Genomic DNA, 19,883 nt, shown 5'->3' on the forward strand with positions numbered 1-19,883 from the left:
AACGATGGAGCGGGGTGGGGATACTCGCCAAGATACCACACAGGCTTCTGCTGATTTCAGAAAATGTTTTATTAGTCAAGAGCATAGATACTGCTTTGCAAAGGGAGGGGGCAGTGAGTGGTCATATAGATTTGAGGTAGAAAAAGGGTGAGGACGGGGGATAAACAAAACACCTGAGCGCAGCAGGCATGGTAGGTAGTTTAATACATAAAAACTTTTCAACAAAGGGAAAAGTTTTTATTTACAAAGGAAGGAAGAACGAAAAGGAAGAAAAAGAAAGAAAGAGAAAGGAAGAAAAGCAAGAAGAAAAAACAAAAGAACGCAAGAAGGAAGGAAAGAGAGGTAAAGAAAGAGCCATTTCCCTTGGAACTAAGTAGGAAGTGCAGCGACAAAAATAAAATAAAATAAAAAACACCACTGTTTGAGGGAGGACAACAACAAAGGCAGCCCTCCATCTTCCTGGTTTGGTTCTCTTTCCCTGGCAGAAAACGATTGATTCCTCTTATTGCATTTTAATTAGGGAGGAGAGCTCGAGGAGGGTTTTGACGCGAAGCCGACAGGGGGGCGAGAAAGACAGGCAGACAGTGTAGTGAGGAAGGCGTCAGGGGTTCTAAACTCGCCCCAGAAGGGTTGGAAGGGTACGTCTTAGCGCGCTTGGGTCCCGCAGTCCTTCCTTTTCGAGTCGTGCAGCCACGAGCCTCCCTCTCGGTTGCAGGGGTGGGGGTTTTATATATATATTTCTCTTTCTCTTCACGCATTAAAAACAATTTCAAATGACATTGCACGTGCGATCCAAATGTGTAGATGCAGCCCAGCGACCTGCCAGCGCCCCAGCAGAGGCCAGGCGGGATGCTCCCCATAAGCCCCTGGCACCCAGAGCCTGGCGCTCGCCTCCGCCTTCCTCTGCTCCCGGGGCTCCGGGGTCGAGCAGCCGTGGCGGGGTCCTCGGCGCAGGCCTCGGCTCACTGGTTTAACTCCAGCGCCCAAACTTGCTGCGGCCAACCTGTGCGCCCTTTAATCCTCTTCTCACCTGGGCCCAGGGCAGGAGGAAAGCCTTCGTGCTGCTGCTGCCAGAGGACACACACAAGAAAAGAGGCGAGAGAGACAGGTTTAAATGTTTCTGCTCCGCTCGCCCAGGCGTGGGGTAAAAGTGGGGGTGGGGTAAAAGGCGTTGGGAGCAGTAACTGGGAGCCTTTAAATAAGTGACGAATTTCTGTTTGTGAAATAGGCAAACAGGCTCATAAATTCGCCTTTATGTGCCCGAGTTCCCGGGGCGGGGTTGGGGGGGCCCGGGATGGGCTGGGCAGCTTCTGGGGGTTTGGTAGTGAGAATTTTCTGCGGCTGGTGGAACGAATGCTCTTAGGTTTGGCTTTATGGCACCGAAGGGAGACAGCAGGGGTTGGAATGGGAGGGGTGGGAATCAACAGCTTCCTCACTCGCGGACATGCTCCCCGCACACATCCCACTTTCCAACCTAGTTTATAGCGCCTGGGCTTGGATACAGGGTTGGGTCTCTGCAGCCGGCTCTGGGCACTCAGAAGGCTACACGAATGAGCGGGGGAGTCGACCTGGCTTAGCATCCCCCTTCCCTGCTACTTGAAGGAGGCGGCAAAGTGCAGGGAGTGGGGAGACGCCCAATAACTACTTCCAACGAGGGCGTCGCCCGGGCCTGCATGTCCTCCAGCCCAGGGCGGCGGTTTAGAGACTCGATGACCACGGTCTTTCCCAGTCTCCTCAGGTGACTTCCCTAGTTTACCACAGCCCCTGCGGGTCAGATAAAACCCAGGAGGCTCTCTAGTCTCCAACGCGCGGTGTTCCTGAGCGCACCAATCTAGAGAAACTAGTTCAGTTCCTCAGCTTGGAAGTCACTGCTTCAGAGGTCCCAGAGCCCTGCGCCAGCGAAACTGAGCTCCAGAAGTGTCGCCTCACTGGAGAGGATCGAAAAAAGCCGAGTAGGGATTGCGATCTCCAAAGCCAAAAGGAGTGAGTGACTTGCTTGTCGGTGTTTATACACAAAACCATCAAGGTGGCCCTAGGAACCAGCCGTGGGGAGTGGAGCGGTGAAATGTCCTCCAGATGTTTACTCCTCCAGGGAATAAACTGACTTGTTTTACCCAAGTAAACAACTCCTCGGGTAGGTGGCCTTCACATCCTGTCCCGTTCTGGGCCTCAGTTTCCCTGTCTGTACAATGATGAAAGCAGACCAACCTCTCTGGCAAAGGCCCTTTGAAAACAGCAGCGGAGCCCATATGCATCAATTCACATTCAGGCAAATTAAAGTAACGAACTCCTATAGCATTCTTAACCTGGCTTCCAGGAGATCCCAGGGATGAATCAGGACCCCTTGAAACTGGAAGTGAAATATATGGTGGGTGCATTTTCTCGGGGTCTGAAGCTTCCAATGGATTCTTAGAAGGGATCCTATGAGCCTGTCCAAAAAGTGTAAGATTCTGTCTTCATTCACAGCCTTACAAACACTATCCACATTACAGATGAATTCAAATATGAATCTGCCTCCCTGCATGCACACAATCGCACATTTAAACCATCTCAGAACTCCCCGCAGTCTCTCAAAATTGCATGAACGGCAACGCAGACTCCTTCCCCTGCATACTCGGCCTACGGATGCTCACCGCGCCCGCGCCCTTGGCTAGAGCGTACGGGACCCGGACTTACCAGCTCTCTTTTCCGCTTGCTCTCACGACCGCCATCCGCCTTCTTGAGTTCGGCCTTGAAGGCCTCGGGGTCGCCGGCCTGTGCGTCCTTGGCCAGCACGTCCATCAGGTAGGCGATGTAGCTGGTGGCCAAGCGCAGAGTCTTGATCTTGGAGAGCTTGGTGTCAGCCGGGACATTGGGGATGCACTCGCGCAGCTCGGCGAACGCGCTGTTAATGCTCTCTGTGCGTCTCCGCTCCTTCTTGGGTCCTGAGCCTTTCCGCCGGCCCAGGCGGCCGCCGAGCGTCTCCAGCCGCCCGGGGCTCTGGCCGGCCCTGGCGTCTGGACCGTAGGAGGCGGCGGCTGCAGCGGCTGCGGGCGCTGGCCCGCCTGCGGGGAAGTCCGGGGCAGCGTCAGCGGGGCTCAGCAGCCAGCTCTGGAAGTAGGGCCGCTCCTGGTGACAGCGCGAGGCAGGGCCGAAGAGGAAGGGCTCGTGGAGCATGGGGTGCGCGGGGTGAGGGTGGTGATGATGGTGATGGTGGTGATGGTGTGCGTAGCTGCCCACGAGGTTCATGTTGGAGCGGCCCCTGGCCTGCGCCGCCAGCCCGATTAGCGCCGCCCCATGCGCCCCAGAGACAGCCGGGGCCACCCGTGGGCTCTGGGGCGGCGCTCTGGTGGGCACTGGCTTTGAGAGATTCTGGGGCAAGGCTGAAGATGACACCCGCAGCCCGTCTTCTGGTCGGCTTCTGTTGCAGGCGAGGACGAGGATGCCGAGAGACCTGTTTAACCCTTCTGCGGCCTCCCCTTCAGGGTCTGGCTTATATAAGCCTGGGGCTTTGATGTCAACCTCTCCCTGGAGCCAATGGCAGGGGGGCGGGGAGGAGGAAAGGGGGATGGCCGTCCCTGGTTTTAAGCTCAGCTAGCGCTACTCGACTCAGGCCGCCTGCGGGGACAGGGAGGCGGCCCCGCCTCCGCCCCTCCCCCCCCCCCAGTTCCCGACTTGTGGGGGAGACGGGGGCTAGTACTTGAGACACGGGCCTGTCAACGCCCAGGACGGCGTCTGTCACCCCCCTCCCCGTGGGCCCAAGAAAAGGAATCTAGAATCATGGAGAGAAAAGGCCTTCACCTAGATTTTACAGATAAGGAAACTGAGGTGCAAAAAAAGAGAAAGGTTCTTGTTTCTAGACTTTCCAGAATCCAAAATAGAAATTCCAGAGGTTCCCAGTCCTGAGCGGCATCTGCTCTACTTGGTCTCAGAGCCAGAAAAGGAGAGACCGCTGTTGGAGGCAAGATAGGCCCCCAATGTTGTTCCCTAAGCACCCCCAGTCCTTAGTCACCGGCCCATTCTGCGGGACTGCAGCAGGTCCTGCACTCGGTAGAGCCCCCGCCAACTCTGGCCAAGTCTTGTCCTCTACGGCGCAGGCGGCCACCCACTGGGGAAGAAGCCGGGGACTGGAGGTGGAATGAGAGGGGTGGCGAGTAGGGGGATGAGGGCTCCAAGCCCACAGGCATTTACTGGTTTGTTCCGGGCTCCAGAGCTTGAGGTCCACTCTTCTCGCCTCCTGGGCGCCTGATCCAGTCCAAAGGCCAGCCAGGCTGATGCAGGGGCAGCCTCCTTCCCGCGGGGCTTCAACGGAGAGCCCAGAGCTCGGCTACGTTGGGCCACCCCATGCAGGTTATCACAGCTTGAGAATGTTCGATTCTCGGCGCCAAAGGTCACACTGCGAGAAGTCAGCGTTTGGCGGTAAACACACACCGAGGAGACCACGACCTCCACACTCTCCGAGAGGCTCACGCAGCCGGAGAAACCTGGCATTTCACACCCACTGGCGTAGAGATGCCGCGGTCCTGGCCGCGCAGACGTCCGCTATTTCCACTCCCGGCTAGGGCCCTTACGCTTGTTGGATTCTGTCCGCGGGGGCCTTTCTCTGGGCTGGCATTGGGACCTGGGAATCCCAGGGTGGCAGCGCTTGCGGTTGGAGTTCTCTGTCTTACCTCCCGATGGGTAGCTTCCCAGCTGATGTCCTCATACCTGGGTCCCTCCATCCTCACCAGCCTTTCCCAGCCAAGCCCCTTCCCTATGTGGCCTGTCAACGCCCAGGACAGCGTCTGCCACCCCTCCCCATGGGCCCAAGAAAAGGAATCTAGAATCATGGAGCAAAAAGGCCTTCACCTAGATTTTACAGATAGGGAAGCTGAGGGAGTGTGCCCTTCTCTCAAAAGCAATGTGGAGGCGAGGGTGAAAGGAGAAAAGAAATACATACTGCTCTTTTTAAATTGATTTTTATTTTTGGCTGTGTTGGGTTTTCGTTGTTGCACGAGGGCTTTCTCTAGTTGCGGCCAGCGGGGGCTACTCTTTGTTGCGGTGCCCGGGCTCCTCATTGCGGTGGCTTCTCTTGTGGCACGCAGGCTCAGCTGCTGTGGCTCACGGGCTCTAGAGCACAGGCTCAGCAGTTGTGGCGCACGGGTGTAGTTGCTCCGCGGCATGTGGGATCTTCCTAGACCAGGGCTCAAACCCGTGTCCCCTGCATTGGCAGGCGGTTTCTTAACCACTGCGCCACGAGGGAAGCCCCCATGACTGCTCTTTTTAGAGGGCAAATTCATTCCTTTACCCATTTCTTCAACAAGTATTTACTGACCCCCGCTGTGTGCCTGGCACACTTAGCAGCCCAAAGGCAGGGGGAGAAAGGTCAACTCATTTTACAGATGGGAACAGTGAGGCCCAGAGAAGATGAACAATTTTCCTTGGGGGTCGGGTAGCCAGTGGGTATGCGGTTTTCCCCTCCCGTACAGGGAATAAATAGATGGCGGCGGGCGGAGGGGCGACGACACTGCGAGGGCGAAGCCAACAAATGCTTAGTCCAGAGCCGTTTCCCCATGTGGGAACTCGGCTGGGCTGTGGGCCCTAGAGGTGCGTGGGGGGAGGGAGGTCCTTGTTTCCTGCCTGAGGCGGCTGGAAACCCGCTGCTCTCCCGGGCGTCTGGCGCCAGCAGCGCTGGGGTTGGGCCGAGCGCGGAGCCGGAGGCTCGCGGGGAGGGAGCACCCGGCGCCCGGTTGAGCCGCGGCTCCGCGGGGTCCCGCGCCTCCCTGGCCTGGAGGCTCTCGGGAGTGCCGGTGTGCGGGCAGAGACAGTAATTACTCTGTGGAAAAGGACCTCAATCCTCGACGCACATCCAGCCGTGGTCCTAGTCCGGCAGGATTTCCACCGGCAGACCCTCAGGCCCACAATTACACATACACATATATATGTACACGGCCTCACAAAAAATCACGGGCATACATGAAAGTCCATGCATTCGTGCAGACGCCACAACATATGTGTATTCTCCCGGTAACCTATTTACACCCATGCGACACACGGCATTTCAATATTCGTGCATTCCTAGGATTTTACACGTTATCTCTCTGTCACCCACAGGGAACACACCTCGCTTCAGATGTGTTACAGCTCTGAGCCACTCCCAACCCTCCATGCAGGCATGCATACAGATACCATCACAGCAGAAAAACATCAATTCTACACAAATATCACAGCTGCAGGGCTTGACACATACTCTTTACTGTCACACTTGTGCACAGGTCCAACCAGTTTGTGTCAGTTTCTTACAGTGTCCCACAGTTGTATTCACAGCACAGACTTCTGAAAACCCCATTCCACATTTCATGTGTTCTCAGTTCCCACAAACACACTCAAGTACACAGCCACAATTACTACAGTATATGCACAGGTGCTCAGAAGTACAAGTTTTCACATGTGCGCCCATTACACACAGGCACACAAATTCCAAACACTCAGACAAGTTGAAATCCATTCTGTCTTACCTACAGTAGTCACAATCACAAGCCCTGGAGATGAAGTTGAAACAATAGTATGCACAATATCACATACCCCACCCCCATGAACGAGGAGCACGGGTACGTGCAGTGACCCACATGCTCACACACTCACAGCTCCAGCACCCACCCTCGTGTCCCAAGAGTTTTCCAGGGTTACACAGATCACTCAGGGCCCATAGAGACCCTCCAAATATCCAGCCTGCTTAGTGTGGTAGGGAACGCATTATCAGTACTGGATGATGAACCCCAGTCCCATGAGCAGCCTTGAGGGCCCCCAGATCCCCCGACAGTCCCCCGTGGGTGGTTAAAGAGCAGGGTGCTGGCAGTCCCCTGGGCCCCAGAAAGCACTGCTCTCCACCCAGAGTCACGGAGTCTAAGTAGTCCTCCAAACAGTACCTGCTGTGGGAGCCTGGCCCTCGAGGACCACTGGGGCTCCAGGCTGGGAAGCCTCCAGTGGGTTGGACGCCAGGGAGATGGCCTGTGTAGAACACGAGGCGCCTAGGCTCCAGACCCGGCCTTCTGAAAGACCCCAGTGTGCTTTTAAGTCCAGCGTGGCTCAGGTGCATTGGAACAACAGTGGGAACCCAGTAACGATGTTCTCTCTCTCCTTCCCAGGCTATATGGTGTGGGAGGTCTGGGTCCCAGGAGTTTGGTCGAAATGTTTCTAAGCTGAGAGGCAAGAGATGTGCCTTGAGTTCTGGCTCTACCTAGCATCTCACTGTGTTCCTTTCCCTCTCTGAGCCTCAGTTTCCCCCATTTTCAGAAAAACGGGGACTGATAGTATGGAGTTCTGTAATTCCCAGCTCAGGGCTGTTGCACGGCTCCCCTCTGGTTCCTCTCTCCCAGCTCTGGGACTTCGCACTTGGCTCTGGGGCCTGAAGACTCTAGCCTGCCCAGGCCCACGAAAACAGACTAAGGAACAGGAATCTGGGACTCTGGGGTGGGGCGGGGCGTCCTATCTACCAGTCTCAAATCCCACTACCTCCCCTCCGGACCCACATCCCGAGGTGCTTGTGGGGACTGCGCCTTCACAAGGTCTGGCGCTCCGAGCATTTGTAAATGAACGCTTCTTCCTCCAGTTATGCTAGTGAGGTCGGGCCAGCACCCTCACCCCATTTTACAGGCTCTTAAGCACATAGAGGTTAAAACTTTGTATTAAGGGAGTGTTTAAGAGAGCCTCGCGGAAGAATCGCGCCCACCCACCGGGACTGAAACTCAGCACTGGCATTCTGCCCTGTGTGAACCTTCGCATCCTCGTTTCCCTCCTCTGTAAATTAGGGTGCAGTAACACCCGCCGCAGAGGGCTGGTTTAAGATTAAGCGAAATTATATAGGTGAAGCTCTTAGCACAGTGACAGTAAACCTGGATAAATGGTGGCTCTGTTTTCAGGAATATTAATTCCACAGGGGAAGAAATGGAGTTACATGAGTCGTGACTACATAGCCCTGGATAGGGAGGGAATCCAGGCATCCCCTTTGCAGTGTTCTGTTCTGATCTGACCGCTCCCGTTTCGGACTGCATCGAGTCCTCTTCTTTCCCCACCGCCCCTACAAAACCCTACTGTCAGGAGGCTGGAGATGGGGGAGACCGAGCATCGCCAGGTGCGGAGGGATTATGTTGCCAGAGACCTGAATTCCAGTTCCAGATCCCACCCACCCGCATTTCCTTTGCTGTATGGATTGGGGGTGTAGTTCCTGCCTCCTGCAGGACTCACTTGTCCCATCTGTACAGTGGACTGGCTGTACTCAAGCCTCGGACGCCTCGGGGTCCCTCTCCAGCCTGCCCCGCTCCTCCCCTCACTCCCGCCCCCAGGACCGGCAGGCCTGGGAGAACCCGTGCCGCGGCGCCTACCGCAAAACCTTCTCCCGCCGCGTCCCGTGACCTTGACGCCACCAGCAATCCCCGCACCGGACCCCTTATCTAAATAGGGCCGTAAATCAAGGAGCTGTCAGGGCCCGGGTAATTACAGGAACTCCATAAAAAGGACCCGGCCGGCCGCCTGTTTATATTAGCGCGGTGTAAAATATTCTCGCTGTCTTGGGGAATCGCGTCGCGCAGTAACGCGCCATAAATCAGCCCGCGGGCCATTTACCCCGCGGCTTGAGCGCGCAAATCCCTTAAACATCTCTCTGCAGCATCTAGAGTGTCTAGGATTTTCCAATCTGGCCCAACCTGCTCCCCGGGGCCGGGAAAGCCTGGGCGGGGCTGGGGGTTTGGGGGACAGTCAGGGCAGGGAAGAGACAGAAAGTGGGTCGATTTCCCCTAGAAGCTCGTGGGGTGAGAGGCCTCCCTGCCTTCGCCAGTACGTGAGAGTAGCAAGTCGGCTGAGATTTCGTGTTAGGACCTACAGAGGAACCGGCCTAGGGAGGAGGGGAAGGGGCTTCCCTAAGGACACAGCCAATGGGTGGCAGAGACGCAGCTAGAGCCCAGACACCTAGTGGAGACCTGGGCTCCACGGCAGCCTCTGTCTTCCCCTATTTCCCCCTTTCCTGGGATGAGGAGTGGACTAGCCAGAGAGGGTCCAAGCCACAAGCTGATATGCCATTCTCTACCGTTTAGCTTCGGGAATCCCTGAGCTTCCTCCAACTGTGCACAGAATTATGTGTGAATGATATTGTGTGTGTGTGGGGGGGGGAGCTCTGATTCGTAGTCCCAGCCCCCCTTGTTTTAAAGGTGGCAAGCAGGCCTAGAGGATGGGGCACACAGCTAGAAATCGAAGACCCTCCTGCTGAAATAATCCCTTCTGGTTTATCTCCCCCAAGTTCTTTCCTAAAGAAAACCTAAGAGAGAGAGATTGTAGGTATGTGTGCATGGCGGCGGGGGGGTGGGGGTGGGGGGGAGGTGAGTGGTGCAACCCGGTCCGTTCTTAGGTTTGTAACAGCCTCAAAATTACAAAATCTGCTTAAGGTAAACCTGATGCTGCCCGTTGTATAATGCATAACACAAATCAAGCTTATGGAAAAAGAATATTAAATTTTCCCTCGGCTCTGGGACCTGAGGATTCAAGAGAGAATTAAACATTTTCCTCCCCCATTCCCTTTCTCTTCTTAAGTCCGTAAATGACAACGTGTTTACACAAGTTTTTATGTCGTCTGAGCTTCGTCCCGGCTCCGCTTCCTCCTCTGTGTATTTTCCGGGCAGAGAGATGTCTGCTTCAGGACGCGTTCAACCTAAACAGAGCCCCGTCTGATTGGAAAATGTATTTATTTGAAAAATCGTAACTCACAGCTTTGGTGAAAACGGTCCCCAAATTTATGGGATGGCTTGGGGCGCGGCGGTCGTAAATTAAAAAGCACTGGACAAACCCCCCTCCCCAGTCCCTGTCGAGTCCCCGCAGCAGCACCAGTCAGGTTCTCGGAGCTCCGGGAGAGGAGCCCCTTCCCGGCTCCACCCTGCCGCCCTCTTCAGCTTCCCTGCTGCAGTCCCTTGCCGTGGTTTAGTGGCGTGTTAGCAGGCAGGTGGATTTCATTCTGGTTCCTTTCACCCAGTCAGTTTCCTTTCAGGCAATTTCATTCAGGGCAGCCTCACAGCCATTAGTTTCAGGTGGTCGGTTAACAGTGTTCCGTTGTGCACCAGTCTGTTTTAGGCATATCAGGTTTTTTCGTTAAGTGCACCCTGGTAAGTTTCGTGGTGCTGGGTTGCATGTAGCCGCTGGTCCCCAACTGATTGATCAATTGTGTGCCGAACTGTTCCTTGCCAAGAGGTTTATCTCTGGTCAGTGTCATGAAGGTCAGTTTCACCGCCTGACCGTTGCTTCCCAGGTCAGGGAAATTTTTTCCTTTCAGTTCAATCTGAATTCGGCAGGAGGATGGAATCAACCCACTCCACCAATTTCCTCAATCCTTCAGCCAGCCTACCCCAGCTGAGGACTGGGAAAAAGCTGGAGTTGCGAACACGTCCTTGAGGACAGGCGCCGCAGCCCCCATAGGCTGGGGAGTCCCATAGTCCAGGCAGAGCTGGACGCATGGGGCCTTCACCAGCAATCATCGAGTCTGCTTTCTCCTGCAAACACAGGGCTGAGCCATGTCTCTCCGACTTTTTTTAACTAAGGATCAAGCGCCACTCTGGCAGCGTACCCGCAGGGAGGAGGGCAGGCTCTCTGCTCCCTGCTTGTCCGTCTAAGCGCTGCTATCTCGGGGAGAGGCATTGGCAATTCACTCAAAACTGTTGCGCTCCTTTCTCCAGAGTAGGCAAAGGAGCGCGTTGGAACGACGCAGTTCTGCGCACTAACGGCAGCCAGGTGTGTGGGAGTGCGGGAATCCGAGGTGGTGTGGTAACTTATTCCAACCTGTCTGTTCTGCTGGGGCCACCTGCCTCATAACCCATCCGCTGGTGGAGCCCTCAGCCACCACCTTTTGGGACTGATCTCTACGCAATAGCGTTGGTTGGAGGAAACGCAGTACCTTTCGGTAGAGAAAACCCAGCTGGATCAATCTAGCCCGTCCTGGGAGATTAAGAACTGGTGTGAGGTAGAATGAGCCAGAAGTGGTGAGGGGATAGAGGGCTCCTTTTCTGCTATCCTCCCTTACAACTTGGGGCCAGGATGGTAGAGGAGGGTAGCCCTCCTTCCTTGGGCCTGCTTTCTCCCAACCTAAAAGGGCCTTGCTCTAAGGAGTGGTGGGATCCGCACATTCTCCTGCACCCCTGCCAGGACCAGAGCCGGAGATGGATTTTCAAAGTTGCTAGGAGGCCGAGGTATTAATCTTGGGAAATCTGTGCTAAGACTTTCGGCACTGGACTGGGTTGGGGCATATAGATCAGCAGCTGACTACACTTACTGGTGAATATTTCAGCTCTCCAACTCTTCGTTCTGCATATAGGCATTCAGAAACTGAGCCTCTGGGCAGTAAACGGTATCATTATTAGTCTTATTATTTTAAACGGGGCCAGAATACATCTGTCATGTTTCCCATAATGGTCAGTTGTAAACACACTTTACAAGAGAAAAGCAAAAAGGGGATTTAATGTTGATGCTAGGAAAATGCTTAGCACTGGCATTGCTGGGGAATTGGCAGGCTCCCCGGTCCTTTGGGAGAGAAGTCAAGTGCTTAGTGGTTTTGTTTTGTTTTGTTTCCGTTGAATTTCTAAATCTCTCAGGGGTCTCTTTAGCAAGAGAAGTCCTCCCTTTAAAAGTCATGGATGAATCAATGGGCCTCGGCTTGGGAAGCAGGAGTGAATGGAGTAGGAACCTGCAAACTTGGCAGACCGAGTCTTGATCATTTTCACTGTCACTGTCGATCTTCTTACCAGCACCGTTCTCTGTTTCAGCCTCTTTCTGCCCTACCGTTCCCCTTGCTGCAGCAGAACCTTGCTGTGGAGTGGGGAGATGAGAAGATAACTGAGTGATGGAAAAAACAGAAATCAGAAAAGAAAGGCAAGAGGCATGAGTGGTGACTGGAGAAAGGGGAAGTGTACTCTGGTTTAATCTCCTTATCAAATATCAGAGTAGGTTTCCTTCCAGAAAGCCTGGATTTGGCCACCTTTCCTGGTGTGAACATCTCTCCCTAGCCATGTGGACAGCCATGTCACCTCACACACACACACCCCACAGGACACAAGATTGTCCTCATTAGCTTCCCCAAACCATTCAGAGCATGGAGCAAAGAACAAGAAAAAAAGTCATAGTGGAACCCAGCTCCCAAACTTAAACCAACTGCTGCTAGTTATTAAATTCATTTTCATCCATGCAAGCCTACTTTTTTAAACAACAACAACAAGAGTAGCAGGAGAAAGAACAGAAAGGAAAGCCTAGAAACCAGAGCAGAAATTAATTTAATTACCTCTTTTCCCCTGCCATAAATCCCACAGAGGAAATCAGATCTTTCTGTGCATGTGTGTAAAACCCAATCAGTCTACGGAGCTCGCGAAAATCCATTCTGTCTTAAACTGGGTATCCTAACTGGATGAATCTGAATGTACCAGGCGACCAGGCATCAAGTGAACCAGGATTTTCCAATGGCGTTCGCCACGGAGCCAGAGAGGATAAACATCGGTTGGAGCCACACACTAATCAGCTTGCCCTCGGAAGGGGAACCTGGGCGCTGGCAGAGGCATCCTAACGTTTTGCGTCAGATGTCATGGGATATTTCTCGTAAACAGCCAAATGTCTCTCCCAGCCACTCACCTGACGTGTTTCTGGTTGTTTTAATTTCAGATCTGACAGAGGATGATAACCTGCAAAAGAGAGAGGTTGTAAATGCTGAGGACCCTAAGGCTGGGCAGTGTAAAGGCTGCCTGCTCAAGAACTAGGACAGGGCTGTGATTTGTAGGACCCCAAAATGTTGTCAGGGCAAGCAGGGTGGCTGGGAGAGGAGACTAGCATTCGGGAAGGGAGAAGCGCACAGAAAGGAGAGCTTTGGGCTGCTTGCTCCGAGGAAATGTGCCGCTTGTTTTGTATTCCATTTTGTGACGTGGAGACTGCCCCTCCCTCGTACCTCTACCCCCTCTCCACGGGCACACTGATTTATAGCGCCCGTTAAAAACACATAATGGATGCAATTAGCTGTGGCACTAGAGGAAAAAACGGGAGGAGTTGACTTTATTCCAATAAGAGATAAATGTCTTTGTTTTCATGAACTTAATTCATTAAATTCCTGGGGCCAATTTTTTAGAAAAATCATTGCTGCTTTCTTTGCTACATGAGAATCATCCTAGTAGGCATTCATTATCAAAGTTTAGTGGGTATCACAGTCCCCTTGTTGAGCAGGTTTCTAACGTAGGGAACCCTGTAGGGGAGGAGTGGACATGGAATCTGCATTTTCAGTAAAGCTCATTAGCGGATTCTGATGCAGGCACCAGGCTTTGAGAGTAGGACTTATACCGCTCTGGTAGAGACTCAGGAGTAACCCACTTACTGACATCAGTTCTTTGTCTTGTTAGCTGTGTGTGACTAGCAAAGTTAATATATACACACAGTTAAATATAATAATGTTTTCCATTATTCCATTTGGAATAATGTAGAAGGAAATAGAAAATGTAAATGTGGAAAATGTAGAAGGTATAGAAAAATACAGGAAGAAAAATTCCTTGATTCTAACAAGTTATTTAAGCTCCCTGGGCTGTAGCTTTCTCCACGGAATCCTATAGACCCCCAAAGGGGATAAGGCTCTCGTGTTCCCCTGTCCTACCCTTAGCACCCAGCACATACCTGGCACACAGTAGGACCTCCAAAAAATATTCTCTGAAAGAAATCATTGGTTAAACAAAGCTGTAGGATTAGATGATCTCTAAAGTTACTTCCCACCCTAACATTCTATTTTTCATTCTCTGCTCTAGGGGGAAAAAAATGTAATTGCATAAACTCAGATATATTTGTCACTGGGACTCTTTGACATTTAAACATGTGTGTGTTTCTTCTCCATGTCTTGTCACTTGATCTGACAGCTTTCTGCTTGCTCTACCTGATATTAGTTTACCGTTGTCCTTGCCTGAGGCAGTCCAGCCATCACTGTGGATTGGAACTGAGTGGGGCGGTCTCCACCTTATACCAAACAGAACAGTCAGAGTAGATTTTTGAAGACTCCAGCAAAATTGCACAGACAGCTCCAGAAACAGGATAGTGGGGTGTCTGCAGTTCACAAATGTGCAATTCTTGGGACTTCCCTGGGGGTCCAGTGGTTAAGACACTGAGCTACCACTGCCTGAGGCACGGGTTCGATCCCTGGTCGGGGAACTAAGGTCCTGCATGCCGTGCAGTGTGGCCAAACAAAACAAAACAAACACAAATGTGCAATTCTTTCCTGAAACCATGAGACAGGCTCCTCTCCTTCTGTCAGAGTGTACCAATATTAATGGCAGTGGTGTTAAGCTTTTATTGTATGCCATGCACTTTACACAGACTCTCATTGAATCCTCCGAGCAACACTCTTAACTCCATTTTATAGATACGGAGTTAATGCCCAAGGCCACTCAGCTAGGACATTGGAGAAGCAGAATTCAGAGCCAGGTCTCCTTGACTCCAAAGTCCTTGCTTGTTTTTAACCACTACAATGATGTGTGTGTTAGGGGGTGGGTAAGGGTGTAGTTAAAATGCTAAAAATACTTTTATTTCTCCAATAGTATTTTTAAATTTTGAATTTTTTATACAATTTTTAAAGGTTACTTTCCATTTATAGTTATTACAAAATATCAGCTATATTCCCCATGTTGTACAGTACATCCCTGAGCCCATCTTAAACCCAATAATTTGTACCTCCCATTCCCCCACTCTTATACTGCCCTTCCCCCCTCAACCACTAGTTTGTTCTCTGTATGTGTCTGCTTCTTTTTTGTTGTATTCACTACTTTGTTGTATTTTTTAGATTCCACATATAAGTGATATCATACAGTATTTATCTTTTTCTCTCTGACTTATTTCACTTAGTATAATGCCCTCCAAGTCCATCCATGTTGCTGTGAATGGCAAATTTTCATTCTTTTTAATGGCTGAGTAGTATTCCATTGCGTGTGTGTGTGTGTGTGTGTGTGTGTGTGTGTGTATACACACACTACATCTTCTTTATCCATTCATCTGTTGATGGACACTTAGGTTGCTTTTGTATCTTAGCAATGGTAAATAATGCTGCTATGAACATTGGGGTGCATGTATCTTTCTGAATTAGTGTTTTTGTTTTTTTTGGATATATACCCAGGAGTGGAATTGCTCAGTCATATGGTACTTCTATTTTTAGTATTTTGAGAAACCTCTATCCTGTTTTCCACAGTGGTTCCACCAATTTATATTCCCACCAACAGTGTATGAGGGTTCCCTTTTCTCCACATCCTCTCCAACATTTGTTATTTGTGTTCTTCCTGATAATAGACATTCTGACAGGTGTGAGGTGGTATCTCACTGTGGTTTCGATTTGCATTTTCTTGATGATTAGTGATGTTGAGCATCTTTTCATATGCCTGTTGGCTGTCTGCATCTCCTCTTTGGAAAAATGTTCTCCAACAGTACTTTAACAATAATGTACTCTCATGAAAGAAGAATATAACCTGCCACCCAAACAGTGAAACTCTGTTTCACTCCCTCACCCACAAACACTATATACTAAGAATCCTTCCTGCCACACAGAGTTCATGTTCATCAGTTTTAATAGTAGCACCAGTGTTCAACAGGTTTCATCTATAGAGATGATCCGTCATCATGAGGTTATAACCCCATGAGGAGAGGAGCCAAATTGTTCTACTCAGCAATGTACCCCCAGCACTTAGCATAGTACCCACACATAGAAATCACTCAATAAATATTTGTTGAGTGAATGAATGATAACTTGCTTACTACAGACAGTTGTGGGGAGATGCCTCTGGCGATATGATCACCCAGAACTTAATCATACAATATAACCCCATCACATGGTGGGTGCTTAGGAAGATATGGTTGAAGGAATAATCTTTTAGGAAGAGAGCTGGCACATGCATTAAGACGTGCATGGTTTTCAAAATGGGCCATAGAGTCTATCCTGTTCACTTTTCTCACTTAATGATGGGTTGTGAGCACTTTTTCTTTTTCTTTTTTTTTTTTTTGGTCAATGAATATTATTTACATTACTGGACATTTATTTGATAAGAAAGAATTATTATTAGTTGTTTATTTTAAATGTTTTTTATTTTTATTATTTTTAAAATAAAGTATCACCGAAATTAGTAAAATAGATTCTCCATCTTAGTTAAGTCCCTTGCTGCCTCCTTCATAAGGAAGGCTATGTTTTCTGATCTCAGCTCTGTGCCCCTCATTATGTGATCCCAGTCCCCAGATCTTCCCCAAGGATCATCCAGGCCTGAAGGTCTGAGTGTTTGTATGGTCCTAAATTGTGTGTCCATCACCAGGTCAAGCATCGCATGGAGTCAGACCTCAGCCAAGTTCATTGGAATGATTTGAGGTTTGCATCCAGTCCTTGATTCCAGAAGTCATACTTTGCACCTACTCCCATTTACACTTTTAGAACCCATCTTTAGGAAAAAGGTGAGTAAAAAAAGGAGGGTATAAAATTAAACATACTGGGATTTTTTTTTTCCAAAATAAGAAAGGCTTTATTTTTAAGACAAAACAAATAGCATGGGGCTTCCCTGGTGGCACAGTGGTTAAGAATCCACCTGCCAATGCAGGGGACACGGGTTCAAGCCCTGGTCCAGGAAGATCCCACATGCCGCAGAGCAACTAAGCCCGTGTGCCACATCTACTGAGCCTGCGCTCTAGAGCCCGCAAGCCACAACTACTGAAGCCTGCGCGCCTAGAGCCTGTGCTCCGCAACAAGACAAGCCACCACAATGAGAAGCCCTCGCACCGCAACGAAGAGCAGCCCCCGCTCACCGCAACTAGAGAAAGCACGCACACAGCAACGAAGACCCAACACAGCCGTAAGTAAATAAATAAATTTATTTATTTATTAAAAAAAATAGCATGAACCAACACCTAAATGAAAGTGAGTGGAGAAATCCCTGTCAGTCCAGTGGTTAAGACTCCGAGTTTCCACTGCAAAGGGCACGGTTTTGATCCCAGGTCGGGGAACTAAGATTCCGAATGGTGCGTAGTGCAGCCAAAAAATAAATAAATGAGTGATTTCACTGGGTTTTATAAAAGAGGAAGATGCACTCAGGTGTCAGCTAAATACCAGAACCATCAAATAGGCACCTGAAAGAAGACACCCTAAAATAATCTTTGTTGGTGGAATCATTGAAATAATGGATGATATTTTTGCTTTTCCTCAATTTTCCAAATGTATTGCTTGTTGTATTTTATAATTATAATTCTATAATTAAAAAAGAATTCATACTCCAAACTAAATATACAGCCTACTCATATGACAGGAGACAGTCAATAAGAAAAAGTTCTAATGCAACTTTAACAACAAAAATAATAACAACAATAACATTTATTTGGCATTCATAACGTGATAGGCAATGAATTAAATACTTTACATGGATTATCTCAATTATCTCAAAAGTACTTTATCAAAAAAGTGCAGGTTTTTTTTTTTTTTTTTTTTTTTTTTTTTTTTTGCGGTACGCGGGCCTCCGACGGCCGTGGCCTCTCCCGCCGCGGAGCACAGGCTCCGGACGTGCAGGCCCAGCGGCCATGGCCCACGGGCCCAGCCGCTCCGCGGCACGTGGGACCCTCCCAGAACGGGGCACGAACCCGCGTACCCTGCACCGTCAGGCGGACTCCCAACCACTGCGCCACCAGGGAAGCCCCAAAGTGCAGTTTTAATTCCCATTTTGCAGATAAAGAAACTCGGGCACAGAGAATTTAAGTAACTTATTCAAGTTCTCCAGCTGGTAAGAGGCAGAGTTGTGATTTTTTTTTAACCTGTTGATTCTCCAAACACAATTATGAAAGGATGGAGAAAAGAGGGAGGGAGGGAGGAAGAAAAGACATGAGGGAAAAAAATGATCCCTGTGGTAAGAATAGTTGGACCAATGAAGTAGATGTCTGAGGTATCCGTCATCTAACTTCACGTCGGAATCACCTAAGGGGCTAGTCAGAAATGCAAAATCTCAGCTTCACCTCAGAGCTACTGAATCAGAATCTGCATTTTTAAAAACATTCCAAGGGATTGTTTGGGAATTGTTGGGATTCCAAGTTTGGGAAGCCCAGTAATTGAAGATAGTAAATATAGAATCCATTTGTATTTGTCTGGACTGGTACTACCTTGTCAGAAATGGGGGCATAGTTGCATGAATCAGTGTTTTTCAAGGTCCAAGTCATGTCTGTTTCATGGATTGGGAAAATGCCTTAATGAATTGCAATCAGACACTTGAAAAAAAGAAAAAAAAAGAATAGAAAATATCAGAGTGCATCTCACAAAGGAAGGGTAAGGGTTATTACATGAAACTTTTATTTCAAGGGTGTGTACTGGGTCTTGTGGTACGATGTGTCTTATGCACTCTCTGTCAAAAAAAGTTTTAGCAACTGGCCTTCACACTGTGGCCTGAGGCAGCCATGAAATTCCAAGCTGACATTTAGAGGTGCGGTGGGTCTACTTCCTGTTTCTGATAAATGTAAGAATTCAGAACGAAAGGGTTGGGTGGGTGGGAGGAAGGATGGGTGGCTCAGAAATTATCTATCTTCCTGTCCGGATGCAGGAACCTAGGCCCAGAGAGGGGAGAGACTTGCCCAAGGTCACACAGCAAAACGGAGACTTCTTGCTTTGGAAAGGGGAGCCTAACGTCAGGTCTTTCATTCTTTTTTTGTTCCCAACCATGAAAGACCTGGGAGGCTGGGGGGATCATCTGGCCAGGAGGCCAAGCAGCCTGGGGGACATGACTGTGGAATGTGTTGGGGAAACAAGACGCCTTCTCTTCCAGGCCCAACAAGCCAACAGGCCTATGTGTGGCCAGAAAGGGCTCTGGTTATCTGCCGCCCGCCTCTGTTTCGTTTGGTCTGTCAACTCCAGCAGCAAAGTGCCCCAAACGTGTGAGGCTTGATAAAAGTGGGAAGGTAAGAGGATGGAGGTGGCAGAACATCAGGGACCAGAGCTTGAGAGATGTTCCAGAACCTCCACTAATACATTTCCTCTCAAAAGGCTGGGAAAGTCAGTCAGACCCTCCTCTCTCCCTTCACAGCCTCCCCTCCCTGTGAAATTGTGGCCTACACCCCGAACCTCTCCAGGGCACTGGGTCTTCTCATCCAGGATGGAACAGGATAAACTCTTGAAACTTGGATGCTGGATCGGGGGATTTCGACTTTTAAAAATAGGTCTACCCTCTTATTCTTCCTTTTATTTTTTAATTCAAAAAATAATACAGAGAACTTGGGAAAGAGAAGAAAACAATTCTACCACTCCCAAATAAATATGTTAACATTATGACGTGCATGGTTTTCAAAATGGGCCATAGAGTCTATCCTGTTCACTTTTCTCACTTAGTGATGGGTTGTGAGCACTTTTTCTTTTTTTTTTTGGTCAATGAATATTATGTACATTACTGGACATTTATTTGATAAGAAAGAATTACTGTTAGTTGTTTATTTTAAATGTTTTTTATTTTTATTATTTTTAAAATTTATTTTGTTTATTTTTGGCTGCGTTGGGTCTTTGTTGCTGCACATGGGCTTTCTCTAGTTGCTGCGAGCGGGGGCTACTCTTCGTTGTGTGCGGGCTTCTCATTGCGGTGGCTTCTCTTCTTGAGGAGCACAGTCCCTAGGCGCGTGGGCTTCAGTAGTTGTGGCACGCAGGCTCAGTAGTCGTGGCACTCGGGCTCAGTAGTTGTGGCCCACGGGCTCTAGAGCGCAGGCTCAGTAGCTGTGGCGCACGGCTTCGTTGCTCCGCGGCATATGGGATCTTCCCAGATCAAGGCTCAAACCCGCGTCCCCCGCATTGGCAGGCGAATTCTTAACCACTGCGCCACCAGGGAAGCCCTGGTTGTTTATTTTAGATATGACCATAACATTGTGCCTATTCTTTTTTAAAA

The 19,883-nt window shown here is 50.0% G+C and overlaps 1 protein-coding gene across 1 annotated transcript; it reads right to left on the reverse strand.

The window, feature by feature from the left end:
- Positions 1–962: 962 nt before the first annotated feature.
- Positions 963–3,228, reverse strand: HAND1 (heart and neural crest derivatives expressed 1). The gene is made up of 2 exons (XM_019924787.3): positions 2,677–3,228; positions 963–1,067 (listed from the first exon to the last, which is right to left on the reverse strand). The coding sequence occupies exons 1-2, from the start codon at positions 3,226–3,228 to the stop codon at positions 963–965; spliced, it is 657 nt and encodes a 218-aa protein (XP_019780346.1).
- Between the last annotated feature and the right edge of the window lie 16,655 nt (positions 3,229–19,883).

This window comes from Tursiops truncatus, chromosome 3 (assembly GCF_011762595.2).
Source record: "Tursiops truncatus isolate mTurTru1 chromosome 3, mTurTru1.mat.Y, whole genome shotgun sequence".
Taxonomy (NCBI): Eukaryota; Metazoa; Chordata; class Mammalia; order Artiodactyla; family Delphinidae; genus Tursiops; species Tursiops truncatus.